The 13,765-nt window shown below is 30.8% G+C and overlaps 1 protein-coding gene across 10 annotated transcripts in view; it reads right to left on the bottom strand.

Moving 5' to 3' along the window:
- Window positions 1-46: 46 nt before the first annotated feature.
- LOC139523355 (AMP deaminase 2-like) overlaps window positions 47-13,765 on the bottom strand; it is a 49,422-nt gene continuing 35,703 nt past the window's right edge. For all 10 annotated transcript variants that reach the window (XM_071317262.1, XM_071317263.1, XM_071317260.1 and 7 more), the window contains 6 exons: window positions 13,162-13,288; window positions 10,595-10,758; window positions 8,464-8,584; window positions 7,116-7,289; window positions 5,170-5,280; window positions 47-3,868 (listed from right to left, as the gene is read on the bottom strand). In XM_071317262.1, coding sequence (XP_071173363.1) covers window positions 3,674-3,868; window positions 5,170-5,280; window positions 7,116-7,289; window positions 8,464-8,584; window positions 10,595-10,758; window positions 13,162-13,288 — 892 coding nt within the window. In that variant the 3' untranslated portion in view covers window positions 47-3,673. The remainder of the gene's footprint in view (window positions 3,869-5,169; window positions 5,281-7,115; window positions 7,290-8,463; window positions 8,585-10,594; window positions 10,759-13,161; window positions 13,289-13,765) is intronic.

Raw genomic sequence — 13,765 nt, forward strand, 5'->3', positions numbered from 1 at the left:
AGTAACTCCATATGGGTATGGTAGTACAAATAAATAACTCATTACAATCTTTGGCATCTTTATTGACCAAAATTGCACTTTAATTGAATCACAGAAAACATCAAAACAATAATAATAATTCTATAATTTATATTTATATGTCAACAAACAATTTTATGCTTCTGAGAGATATATTTCTCCTTTAACAATCATGTGGTATAACAGCAATATGTTTCTGGACTTAATAACATTTTCACAATTTATTTTTTTAAGTCTTAGGCTCAGAGACCTGTACTTGTACTGCCCACCTTCTTATCAATCACCAGTAAAATATCAACAATGAATTTTGTTTGTTGTGTTATACAGGACTCTGAAAGATTACTAAAGTTCGGCCATTTCTCCAAACATTAAATGTTTTTAGCCTCTGTAGTTTAAGAAAAATGTTATAAATAATAGTTTATTTTTAATTTCATCTTTGTAATATGGTCTTGAATATTTGTTTATTTCACCAACATATTTTTTTTTCTAAATCTGTATACGTTGTGTTTTATTTTTTCAAATTATATATTATCCAAAATAATATTGAATTCAGCCAATTTAAAAAGGAAACTTTGATATTTCAAATATCTGCAAATGCTATAAATTAAAATCTTCTGAATAAAAGTCAACATTTAATTATACAGCTATAAAACAGCAAAAATCTTTCAATAAATATCCCCAATAAATTACAGATTGATTAAAAAATTAATTAACAAAGTGATACACTCATTTACAAATGAACACAAACATATCTATTAAGTGAAACAAATATGTCATTCTAAGTATGTTACATAATGCCATAGTTTAGGGTTTATATGGAAAACACCCACATTAACACACAGATACTTTAACAAGGCAGTATGTTTATAATACAATGTAGTGATAATTCAGATTTCTTCAAGTTCCATACCTTTTTGGCACTTAATTGTTCAGAATTTTAACTCAATTTGCTTATAAGACGAAAACAGAACATTAAAAACTGGTTATGCACAATTTTTAATGACATAAATATAGCACTGTTTTATGTTGTAAAATATCACTGCTTAAATAGTTTTTTATTCCTGGAAATTCAGATATATATTCTCTATAAATGCAATATTTGATTGAAAAGAATGGAGATTGCAATAATAAAACATGCAGTTAACGAATAACTGTAATTGAAATGTTCCCACCTTTAAATGTCAGATACACACATCCTATCACATTCAAATTATGGTTGATCATTACACACTACTACAAAATGCACAGAATCCTGAAAATAGTCCTCAACATATTGTCAGAGGTTCTTAGATACAATATAGCATGGTCTAATATTGCTCATATGAGAATTGATTTTGCAGGACTATTAGATAAGTTATATTTTAAACTAATTGTTACAATCTTGACTTTCAGGAATTTTGAATTATACAAGTTTGATTCCCTAAATTTTGCAGGATTTTTTTTTATCAAGAATAAAAATGTGTATTTTCACTGTGTCTAAATCTTAAAAAGTGTGTATTATACATGACCAAATACAGTATGTTTTCTAATGGAATGTTGTTTATAATAATAGAACAACAACAAAAGCAGACACAGAACATGCCTGCCTTTATTGGGTAGGAAATATATTTGTAATGGAACAACTCTACTTTATAGAAGGATAACTGACTATATAACTTCATGGATATTTAAGTTTACAATATATACAATAAAATATGGTTTTACTGCATTCTATTAACTTTGATCTATTTCTATAAATTACAATACAATACATTACAATAGCAACTGATAGGCAGTGTTGTTTAACTTATATATTATTCTATAAAATACAATACAATACTTCACATTATTCACTGATGGCAGTGAAGAAAAAAAGCACCTCATAACTATCTATAAATAGTTTTCAATAATGCCACTTTAAAGCTATTTCGGTGAATTAGAAAAGTCATCTTTTCATAAATATTTGTTAAAGCTCTAAATATCTGAGTAGCTTGCACATGTTGAGCTATAGATTAAAATAAAATAAAATGAAGGAATAAAAGTTTGTATCAATGTTGAAAACCCGCTTTATCCAAAAGTTTGTATATATGTAGTGAACACATTTCATCTAAGTTAGGTGAAAAAATGTTTATGATTCTCTTAAAAACCCAATTCATCACAAGATACTTCACTTTCACAACACCTTTTTATGACATTGTCAACTGTATTTTACATAGTACATTTTTTTGTATATATGTATATTTACACAAAACATTTATTTGTCAACAAATTTGGCATACACTAATAATATATAAGTGAGATCCTTTACTTATATCACAGTTTACAAATAAATAATTTTGCTTTGTAAGGGTATTAAGACGATAATTAACCTATCATGATCACCCATATTAATAACCTGGATGTTCCATGTAAAACCAATATTTTTTTTTACTAACATACAAAATATTTGTTTAAACTTTTGTTTTGAACAATAGAAACCTGAACACATAAAGTTTTGTTGTCTTTGAATTCTTAGATTGAAATACATTCCCATTATGACACTTGGAAAAAAAGTATACTCAAATTTAATAAAACGAAAAAATCCAAAGCTAAAAAAAAGCTAAGCTCTTTTTTCATTTAGTTATACACTTAACATTCTTTTGTTCAACAATACAATAAGAAATTCTGTATACATAAAAAGAAGTAATTGAAATGCAAAACATATGGAAATAACATCTGTCATTCTCATAGTTATGCTTTATACAATAACAATTTTACTACTTACATTGTGAATAAAACTTAAAAGCCATTAAAAAATACTTGAACATTGTGGTCTAACAAAAACAAAATGATTGCATCAACAAATACTAAGAAAATACATGTAAGATATTTAAACAAAATGAATGATGGTAAAAAATAGCCTAATGTGTTTATTACTAATTGTTCACCATGTATACTAAGCATTATTAAGACCTTAAAAAATAGCTTTATATTGATATTCAATCCATCAACAAAGCTTTAATGTTAACCATTATGAATTAATGCTATTTAAAAGCAGCTAAGTCAAACACACTTTTATAACATATAACAGACTTACATGAAGCCACTTATATCTCAAAAACAAAACAATGTTATCCCAATTTCACTGGCAACATAAATGAGCCACCTGCCACAGCTTTTATCAAGTGGTACACTTCAGTGTGACTAATGACTAAGTGCCTGTTTTGGGTTAGGAAACCCCTAAAATCAATGAGAAAAGAAAGGCAGTGAAATACTTCCCTTCCTATAAACAAAATTTACACAAATTTAAGTAGCATAAAATGTGTTTTATATAAAACTTGAATATAGCTCAAACGAACCATGTAGATATCATTGCTTAGCCATGGGAATCCCCAAAATTTAATCAGCAGATAAAAATTGATAGTTACAGACCACCTTGTAGATATGATATGCACACCACGGATAAACTATGCAAAAGCTCATGTTTGGCTAAAGGAAATCCTAAATATTCAATGATATTAGAACATTCAATTGTGCAATATAACACTTTTAAAGATTTGTTTAAGTTTGATTGGTTCTTTTGAGAAATTGAAATAAAACTGTTGGCTGAAGCAGACAATAACAACAAGAAAATAAATAAAGAATCTTATAAGTCCTCTCTTTTTCACAAATGACCCCAAAACGTCCATATGAAAGTCTAGGAGGATGACAATGAGTTTTCAGATTTACGAGATTTATCATATGACTTAACACCACTTGAGATACAGCGTAGCTCATTCACTAGGGATTCGTATCGATATGCCACACGGATACCGGAAACATTTGTTCTTGTCACATCATTTCCTGCTACCCCTTCTTTGGTGTAATTCAGTCCAAGCCAGTTCTGTTTTACCTTAAAAAAAAAAGGAATTGGATGTATAAAGTAAATATAGGTTTGTTCTCTCTCAATACTAATATATATTGAAAATTCAGCTACTTCAAAATATTATTTAATAAAATTTAGACTGAAATTTTGTTTTCTTTTTTTACTGATTCAATGTTTTAACATTTTACTTAATTCGAGTGGTTGCTTGAATGCCACACTACATATTTTTTTTCAAAAGTCAAGTGGTAGCTTGCATGACACATCATATAATTTTTGTTTCAAGAGTCAAGTGGTAGCTTGCAGGACACATCATATATTTTTTTTTTCAAAAGTCAAGTCATATATATATACAACTCGTCTAATCATTATGATTGCGTTGGATAAAAACCGCAATTTTTATACTTGTGCATGTAACAAATTTCGTTGTAGAGAGGTCTCTATACAGCAGAAACAACATTTTCCAAAAGACCAAAAGAGTGAGAAAAAAAAAATATAACAAAACGCATTTGACTAACAGGTCGAACAACTGATGTTCTTAAACCCTGCTGACTGCCATTGACCATTGCCAAAAAAATTGATCACAAGATGTGACAAAATGGATCTCTATATTAATTTAATACCAAGTAAAAAACAATTAACTTGCAGCAAAAATGGTAAACCACAACATGAGGTGCTAATTTTTTTATACATCAAATTCAGAAAATTAGTTTATACAGAATAACAAACAAGCCTACCAAAAATTCTTCAATACATTTACCCAAATTTTGTTTAAAATTTTTTGTTGTTGTAGGGATGTATAAATACCCTGCCTGTTTTCTCGTTTGAATTGTTTTACATTTGTCATTTCAGGGCCTTTTATAGATGACTATGCGGTATGGGTTTTGCTCATTGTTGAAGGCCATTGCAATTGGTGACCTATAGTTGTTAACTTCTATGTCATTTGGTCTCTGGTGGAAAGTTGTTTCATTGGCAATTATACCACATCTTCATATTTTTACAAATACAAATAGAAATTCAAAGGTTGTAGTTTGTTGCTTTATATCATATTGTTTTGTATATAATCAGGCCGTTAGTTTTCTCATTTGAATTATTTTACATTTGTCATTTAGGGGCCTTTTATTGCTAACTATGTGGTATGGGTTTAGCTCATTGTTGAAGGCCGTACGATAATCTATAGTTAGTAACTTCTGCATCATTTAGTCTCTGGTGGAGAGTTGTCTTATCATTCCACATCTTCTTATTTTTATATTCATTAATAACTTAAGGTCAAACCAACTAACCCCCAAATGAAGTAAAACAGCATGCATGATTAACCTTGTGATAAATACCTCATGTTCAAATCCACTCTGTAGAACACTGTTCCTGGCTATCTCACACATATCACAAGAACTTAGCTTCCATACCTGGGAAGCAATACTATACTCCTCCATCAATGGTTCCTATTATAGAATAAAATTATCTTGTAACTTAGACAAATGGTACTTTTTTAATTACCAAAAAAAAAATTGCCACATTATTATTATCAGCATCATGTAATTTTTGTAATTTGATAGGTTACCTCAAGTCTATTTTCATTTCACATGTTATAATTTTATGTATCTGGTATAGAATTTAATGCAGTTTAATTCTGATAGAAATAAAATACCAAAATGCTCATATTCAAAATTCCAAAAAACATGAACCCCATCAAAACCAATGTGAACTCATGTTATCTGAGAGGGTAAGCAGTTCCTGCTCCATTAGTGGCACCTGGTCCGAGACCACAGCTATTTCGTAGTGCATTTCTTTTAGAACATAAATGAAAATAAAAAAAATCCCACCTGCGCTTTCTCAAAGAAATTTTTACAGTGTGTTGTACTACTTTTGGGACAAACTATATCAAAATTATAGAAAACTTCATCAGCTCTAACTCAAAATATGGACAATTTTGTGTTGAGGGCGTCTTGAAATCTTTTGACAGCTTCTGAAGTGCTTATTTTTAACCTTTTTAAGCTGGACCAAATCACTACTTTCCTTTAAAATTCTGGACCCAAATTTTTTTACAGTGTAATTTTACCCCCCTACTTGCAATTTGAGGCATTAATCATGGAGAAATAAATTTGGAAGGGGTATAAAAATTAATGGCAAGAAACCCACTGTCAACACTAGGGACTATATTCGTGAACAACGAAAATCAAGGGACGACAATTGTGGTCTCGGACCACCTGTTGTGTTGCTCATGGCATGTAAAAATCTGGTGGTAGTTGCATGAGGTGATTGAGGAATAGAGGACATTGTGGAATCAACAAGTGGAACGTATCCATTGGTCATCTTTGAGAAAGATATTCCATAATGGTCAACCAAATCATGATAATGCCTGTACATTTAATAATGGGATTACTTCATCCTTGGTTCTATATATAGCTTTCTAGTAGGCAGCTACCTTTTATCAACAAAATCATGGTAGCAAATGCAAGCTCTGAATATGCTATCAATTGGCAGGTATTTACTCAATATGCAGGTGCTGCTGAAATTTTTCTACATACAAATGGAATGTTCACAAAAGGAAAATTGAAATCACAATTTAGTATCCACAACTGTTTCACATGTTGGGTTTTCAAGTGAATTTTCAATACTAGTACTTAATTCCCTTATTAGGCAGTTGATAACCTAACTGAAGCTTTACTTCTCCCTTCTTTGCCTAAAAAAATGTGATACAAATATTATTCAAATATAATTTTCTTCAAATAAAACAACAATTCAGTATCCCTTTAACAAAAAAATTTAAGTGTAAAATTTATCGTAAGTCTAAAATATTCCTTTAAAAAACAATTCAACTAAATATTTTTATCGTAAGATTAATTTTACACTTAAGATTTTTTGTGAAAAGGGCTACAGATGTATAAAAGTGAAGTGTAGAAACTTCCCTGCATACTGTGGATGCATTTATTTTCGTGGGTATAAATTTTCGTGGATTGAGGAAAACTTGCATTTTCGTGGACAATTGATTTCGTGGTTTTGCCAAAATCTACATACAAAGGCTATAGAAAATTTGTAATTCCTTGAACTTTTAAATTCGTGGTTTACCTGTACACACGAAACCCATGAAAATTAGTATCCAAGGAATAATGATGAATCCACAGTATACTTAATACAACAGCAATAGCTTAGAAAGATTAGACATCGGCAGAAAATAAATGTTGTACATTGATGGTAGAAATGTTTTGAAAATCTCACATCTTTTTGGTGGAGTAAAATTGTGTACAGACAAATCATGTTACATAATTTAATTTACCTTAGTGAAATGGAACTGCAGTGGATCATCTGTGGACAGGGATACATTCAGCCCTCTGTTGAAGTATTCTGGCAGTGGATTGCGCTGATAGTTGAGGAATAATGAGTTATTACTCAGTGGTGACATAGCTATCCCTATCTGTGACATATAGTACAGATACTGGAGTACAGGAACCTACAAAATAATGGGTTATTACTAAGAGGTGACAGTTAATCCTATCTGTGACATGTAGTACAGATACTGGAGAACAGAAACCTACAGCAAACAAAACTTGTATAAAAATCTTATTTTTAGTCAATATCCAAATTCCATGCTTACTGAAAATACTATGAATTCCTTTATTTTTTTGGGTACCAATTTTTGTTGATTCAGAAAAGTTTCAGAGAAGAAGATTTATGTAAGATAAAAAAAATGGTAGAATTCGTCATAAAAAGGCAATGACTCCAATAAGGAGACTTCTGACAATTTCACCCATGTTAACTTATTTGTAGATCGTGTCTGTTTGATCACTTTTCCTATTTAAAGTTTCTCTCTATTTATTACTGTTTTCAAAATAATAGGCGAAAATGAAAAAAAATCAGTAATATTTGACATTTAACAAAGGGCAATAACTCCTACAAGAAGTTGTCTGGCAGTTTTGATGAAAATGGACAGCAGGTAGATCTTAACATTCTGAATATCCTACACCTGTCCGATTTTCTCTATTCATAGCTTTTTTCAAGATAACAGAAAAAACTTTTACCGCTATAATCTATTTTTATCCATGTCAATTGGCAGGTGGGGGTCATTGGACATATTTTTAAAACTAGATACCCTAATTAATATATGGCTATTATCTATTTTGAATTTATTGAACCATAAAACTAATTTTTGACTCTTCACATTGAATAATCCGCGAAGCGTGTCGCAATCAAAATTGACAACATTGAAAATAAAACTAATAATTTTAACCAATCAGAAGACAGTAAAACACTAAATTTATTTATTTATGATTGTGGCCAAGTTTGGTTAAATTTGGCCCAGTAATTTCAGAGGAGAAGATTTATGTAACAGATAACAACGACAGATGACGATAACAGACGCCAAGTGATGAGGAAAGCTCACTCTGGCCTTTCAGCCAGGTGAGCTAAAAGTACACTCTAAAATTTTGTCAAAATCTAAATAAGTGTATGTGTGTGTGACTGTATCATTTAAACCCCAAATGTGTGTTCTATTTTAGCCATGGAGGCCTGTTAGTTGGTCATTGGTAATGAAAATTAATTTAGACACTCTAAGGATGCTTCAGGATAAATTTAGTTGAAATGAGCCTAGAGGTTTCAGAAGAGTAATGGTTAGTTGAAATCCATACCTTTCTTAGAACTAAGCCATGGGAAATGTTTTCTGCAAATAGGAAACCTGCTACAAGATGTGTAACATTTCCTGCCTCACCACAATGTGGTCTCAGGACAAGTGTGTGCATTCCTCTCTCTCTGTAAAGCAATAAAGTAAATGATCAAATTGTATTTAATCTAGTGATTATTGTGAAAGTATGATTCCACCTGCAGCAAATAATAAAAAATGGTACTAAACAACCAGTTTTTTACATTAATAATATTTATAAAGCTAACAAGATTAGGAATTGTCCTTTGACACTTTCTCTTTGGCTAAATGATATCATTGATAGAGGTTATAATCATAGTGCTGTTGTTTATTCATTCATTCCAGTATTTCTGGAATGAACATCAATAAGTTAACTTATAATTTGAAACAAAACTAAAATGTTTCTTTTCTTTCTTCTGCATTGAAATTCTTAACAAATTTAATTTTGTGCATTGCATTGTTAATTCTTTCTGTACTGTAATAGTTTATAACCCTGTTTCATGTGCATGTGCTTGTCACAAGTAATGTTGTCTTAGGTTGTAACTAAATGTTTTTGTCTACTAGGAATATTTGGTATTCATGGCAGATTTTTTATAGTCTCTCAGGGATCTCCATGGATGAAAATTGAACCATGGAGGAACTTTCACCATTACAAACCATGTCTACGCTGTACAGTGTAGCACGATAGGAAGTATTTTATCCCTCCATACAAGGAATGGTGAACATGCTAATTCATTGCTTATCTAAATTATATTTATTTGAATTTTCATTATAGAATTAGAAGTATCAATATGTTCATTTATTGCCGTTTTTAATCATTCAAATGCCAAGTCTTCATGGTCCCCCCTTAGTCGAGAATGACCAAAATCTGTCATGAAGGTCCCCATGTAGATTTCTTGTATTTTTGGTAATTGTTATGGGGGGTTTAAAATCATATGATGTGGAGCTTATTTTTCATGGACACTGTCAAATTCAGAACCCATTACCAGTATGGCTGATTTGCAGCAACAACAAAACGATTCGTACGGGTTATGTAAAAGGTTAAAGAGATTTGTAAAGCAAATGAAAAGGTTTTTAATGACTTTATCTGACAAATTGATGCTTTGCAACATGCATCTTTCGAGTCTGAATAGAAACCGGAAACGCGGATGTATCAATTTGATTGTAATATACGAAATGAATTCGGAATTACGATACGATATTTCTTTACAGGAAATATTTATAAGTTTTTACTTTTAAACTTTTAAAGTAATTCTAAATTATCGTTACAGCAGTACTCGAGTTATATGCGATGAAATAATATTTACTGTTTTGCGTCTTATTTTGTTCTTCTTAAAACAGGGGGATGCTGATTGCGTAAGTCAAAATAAAGCATGTGTTCGACTTGTTAAACTGTTTTCTTTGTTACTGGATTATTAATTTATTAATTTAATCTAAATTATCATAATCATTTGCTGAAACTTAGTTGATTAATTCGACAAATGGATCGTCTACCCTCAGATAGTATTCTCCTGTCTGGTTTATTGATCTACCTGTACAAGCTCAGGTACAAGTGATTAGCGATCTTAATCCGGATATCCCTCAGGCATTAGAACTGTGTTGGACTATAACATAAAAAGCCTAAGGGTTATGCAATTACATGCATTTGATTATAATTGATAAAAAAATGGCGTCGGGCTACAACAAATGATGAAGTTTTGAACGATGGCGCAAGACAATTTAACGATGGCGCAAGACAATTTAACGATGGGGCGAGTCATTTGACGATGGCGCAAGACATTTGAACGATGGCGGGGCGCCATCGTTAAACAGGCCATGGAGATCCCTGGTCTCTGTTAAATTTATTCACAACTTTTTCAATGGCTTTTGAGATTTCGAACATGACATATTGTTAAGACACTTGTCTATTGTTGAAAAACCTTCAGTTTGCCTCTAGATTTCTACAGTTTTTTTTTGTATCATTTAGTTGCTGTCTTAATGACATATACCCAACATATCCTTTTATTCAAATATACAAATGAAAAGGACTAAATCTCTTCTTTGTGTTCACAGTGAACTTAGCATTCAAACTTATCTATTACTAGATGTGTGGTCTTTAATTTCTTTGTTAAACCCCATACCTTCTGAAGTGGTTTAGAACAGCCAGATTAGCATACATAAAGTATAAGTAGTATGTATATGGAGGATTGTCCAATCCAGTCCAGTCTTCTGGTTCAGGTGTATCCTTAGTAAACTGGATATGTTCTGATTTAGATTCATCATCTACAGAGTCAATTCCAGATACCTGTTCAAGGATTAGAATGTTATAATAAATTAAAATCATATATATAGCTTCTTAATTAAAGTGGCTGTGAGCACTGAGAGGGGTGCATAATTCTTTCAATGTGCATTGTGAATAAAAATTAAGCAAAGAAACATATCTATGCAGTATTTTGAATGAGTTGTCTCCCTTCGTCAATAATTGTGGCTTGAACATATCAATTAATATATCATGCACTAATTTTTGTTTACTATTATTTGGGTTTAAGAATGCACAATGTGCAATTGAATTCTCTATAGTCATGGGCTGGTTAAGGTGCATCTGGTGTCTTCTACCGTCTTTGGTAGTAAAATAGCATAAAATTATTGTTCTAGATCTTTTATAAATGTGCAAATTTTGAGAGAATAATGTAATTCAAGACTTTTCATCTATCAAAATGAAAAAAACATGTGTTTTATCATATTTTACGACTGTTTTTTACAAATACAGAATATTTTTTATTTTTAATAAAAAAACCAATCAACTTTGCCATACAAGGGGAGATAACTTCCTTTTTCTATTTTTTTGTAATTATAATGAGCACATCTACCCAGAATCAAATTTACACCTTTCAATGTCTTTACTATATTACACAATGACCTTCCCATCTAATATAAATACTTGAAATACTGTCATACTCCCTTTATAGAATTAAGAAGATGTGGTATGATAGCCAATGAGACAACTCTCCACCAGAGACCAAATTATGTAAAAGTTAACTATAGGTCAGTTTGTGTGCATGGTTTTTCTTTTCTAAATCCCTTTACTATATTACACATAGATAGAGAATTCAGTTAAGATTTTGTACCATTCTATAATTAATTTTTTTAAAGATGTAATGTTCTGTGGACTTTTGTTTGCCTTTTCATCATTTTTTTATTGGCCACTGTGTTGTTTGTTTTTCGTCTACATTGTTTTTAATTGGCCATGGTGTTGTTTGTTTTTCTTCTACATTGTACTTTATTGGCCATGGTGTTGTTTGTTTTTCTTCTACATTGTATTTTATTGGCCATGGTGTTGTTTGCTTTTCTTCTACATTGTATTTTATTGACCATGGTGTTGTTTGTTTTTCTTCTACATTGTATTTGATTGGCCATGGTGTTTGATTTTCTTCTACATTGTATTTTATTGGCCATGGTGTTGTTTGTTTTTCTTCTACATTGTATTTTATTGTCCATGGTGTAGTTTGTTTTTCTTCTACATTGTATTTGATTGGCCATGGTGTTGTTTGTTTTTTTAAAGATGTAATGTTCTGTGGACTTTTGTTTGCCTTTTCATCATTTTTTTATTGGCCACTGTGTTGTTTGTTTTTCGTCTACATTGTTTTTAATTGGCCATGGTGTTGTTTGTTTTTCTTCTACATTGTACTTTATTGGCCATGGTGTTGTTTGTTTTTCTTCTACTTTGTATTTGATTGGCCATGGTGTTGTTTGTTTTTTCTTCTACATTGTATTTTATTGTCCATGGTGTAGTTTGTTTTTCTTCTACATTGTATTTTATTGGCCATGGTGTTGTTTGTTTTTTCTTCTACATTGTATTCTATTGTCCAGGGTGTTGTTTGTTTTTTTCTACATTGTATTTGATTGGCCATGGTGTTGTTTGTTTTTCTTCTACATTGTATTTGATTGGCCATGGTGTTGTTTGTTTTTCTTCTACATTGTATTTGATTGGCCATGGTGTTGTTGTTTTTCTTCTACATTGTATTTGATTGGCCATGGTGTTGTTTGTTTTTTTCTACATTGTATTTGATTGGCCATGGTGTAGTTTGTTTTTCTTCTACATTGTATTTGATTGGCCATGGTGTAGTTTGTTTTTCTTCTACATTGTATTTAATTGGCCATGGTGTAGTTTGTTTTTCTTCTACATTGTATTTGATTGGCCATGGTGTTGTTTGTTTTTCTTCTACATTGTATTTGATTGGCCATGGTGTAGTTTGTTTTTCTTCTACATTGTATTTGATTGGCCATGGTGTTGTTTGTTTTTCTTCTACATTGTATTTGATTGATCCCTTTGTATCTTTTCTCTCTTTTTTCATAGAGATTTATAGATTATCGTTGATCATCTCAACGAGATTGATTTTCTCGCTTGAGCCGGGACGGCGAAAGCGAGAAAGGCAATCAAGTTGAGATGACCAATGATAATCTGTTTATCGCTATTTTACCTATGACGACGTTGTCAATTTCATGTCAATTTCGTTAGCAACGCCACGTGTCTGCTAAGTTTCTAGCGATAATTTTTCCATCTCAAGCCAGTAGCATGATATGAAAATTATCACAAAAAAAAGATCAAACGAAAAATGCACAAAATAGCGATAAATATAACTATTTCTAGTAGACATTTTATCATTCGTTATTATCAAATTCTATTTTAAATGCCTAGATTACTTACATATCTGAGGAAAGCATGTAACTCTGGATGTGAACTAGGATCGTTGGTCACTTCAAATAAGGGCAAGAAAATATTCTCAAGTACATCCTGGAAACTGTTCACCAAATTATTTGACTTGTAAACATCACTGTAAAAATAATTTATTCACTTTTAAATATTAAAAAGTTTCAAATTAAAAAAAAAAGTTCTATAGATGTCTATGCTTTTTATGTTCTTTGTCAGAACAACAATTTTTTTTCTCTGTGAAATGGATGAAAATAATTTAAGTCATCCTTCCAACTAGTAATTTTCCAATATAACATCTCTTTCACAATAACTTTCAATTAACAATCATTTAGACAATTTAGATATATTTGTATTCTTGTTTCATTATTGATGGTATTCAGCTGAGGGTTTTAAATGAATTCTATTTAAACACTCAATTAAGCTTATTTTTTTACTTGTAGCATAAGTCCAGCAAAATTTAGTCTGATATACACTAATGGGTGATCCTTTTTGGAATCTATTTCATCTTTATTTTTTTTAAATTTACAGAAATTCCATTGAAAATCAACAAGTAACATTTCCAGGGATGTGGACTGTTAAAACTACAAAGTTAAAACTC

Source organism: Mytilus edulis, chromosome 5 (genome assembly GCF_963676685.1).
Source record: "Mytilus edulis chromosome 5, xbMytEdul2.2, whole genome shotgun sequence".
Classification (NCBI taxonomy): domain Eukaryota; kingdom Metazoa; phylum Mollusca; class Bivalvia; order Mytilida; family Mytilidae; genus Mytilus; species Mytilus edulis.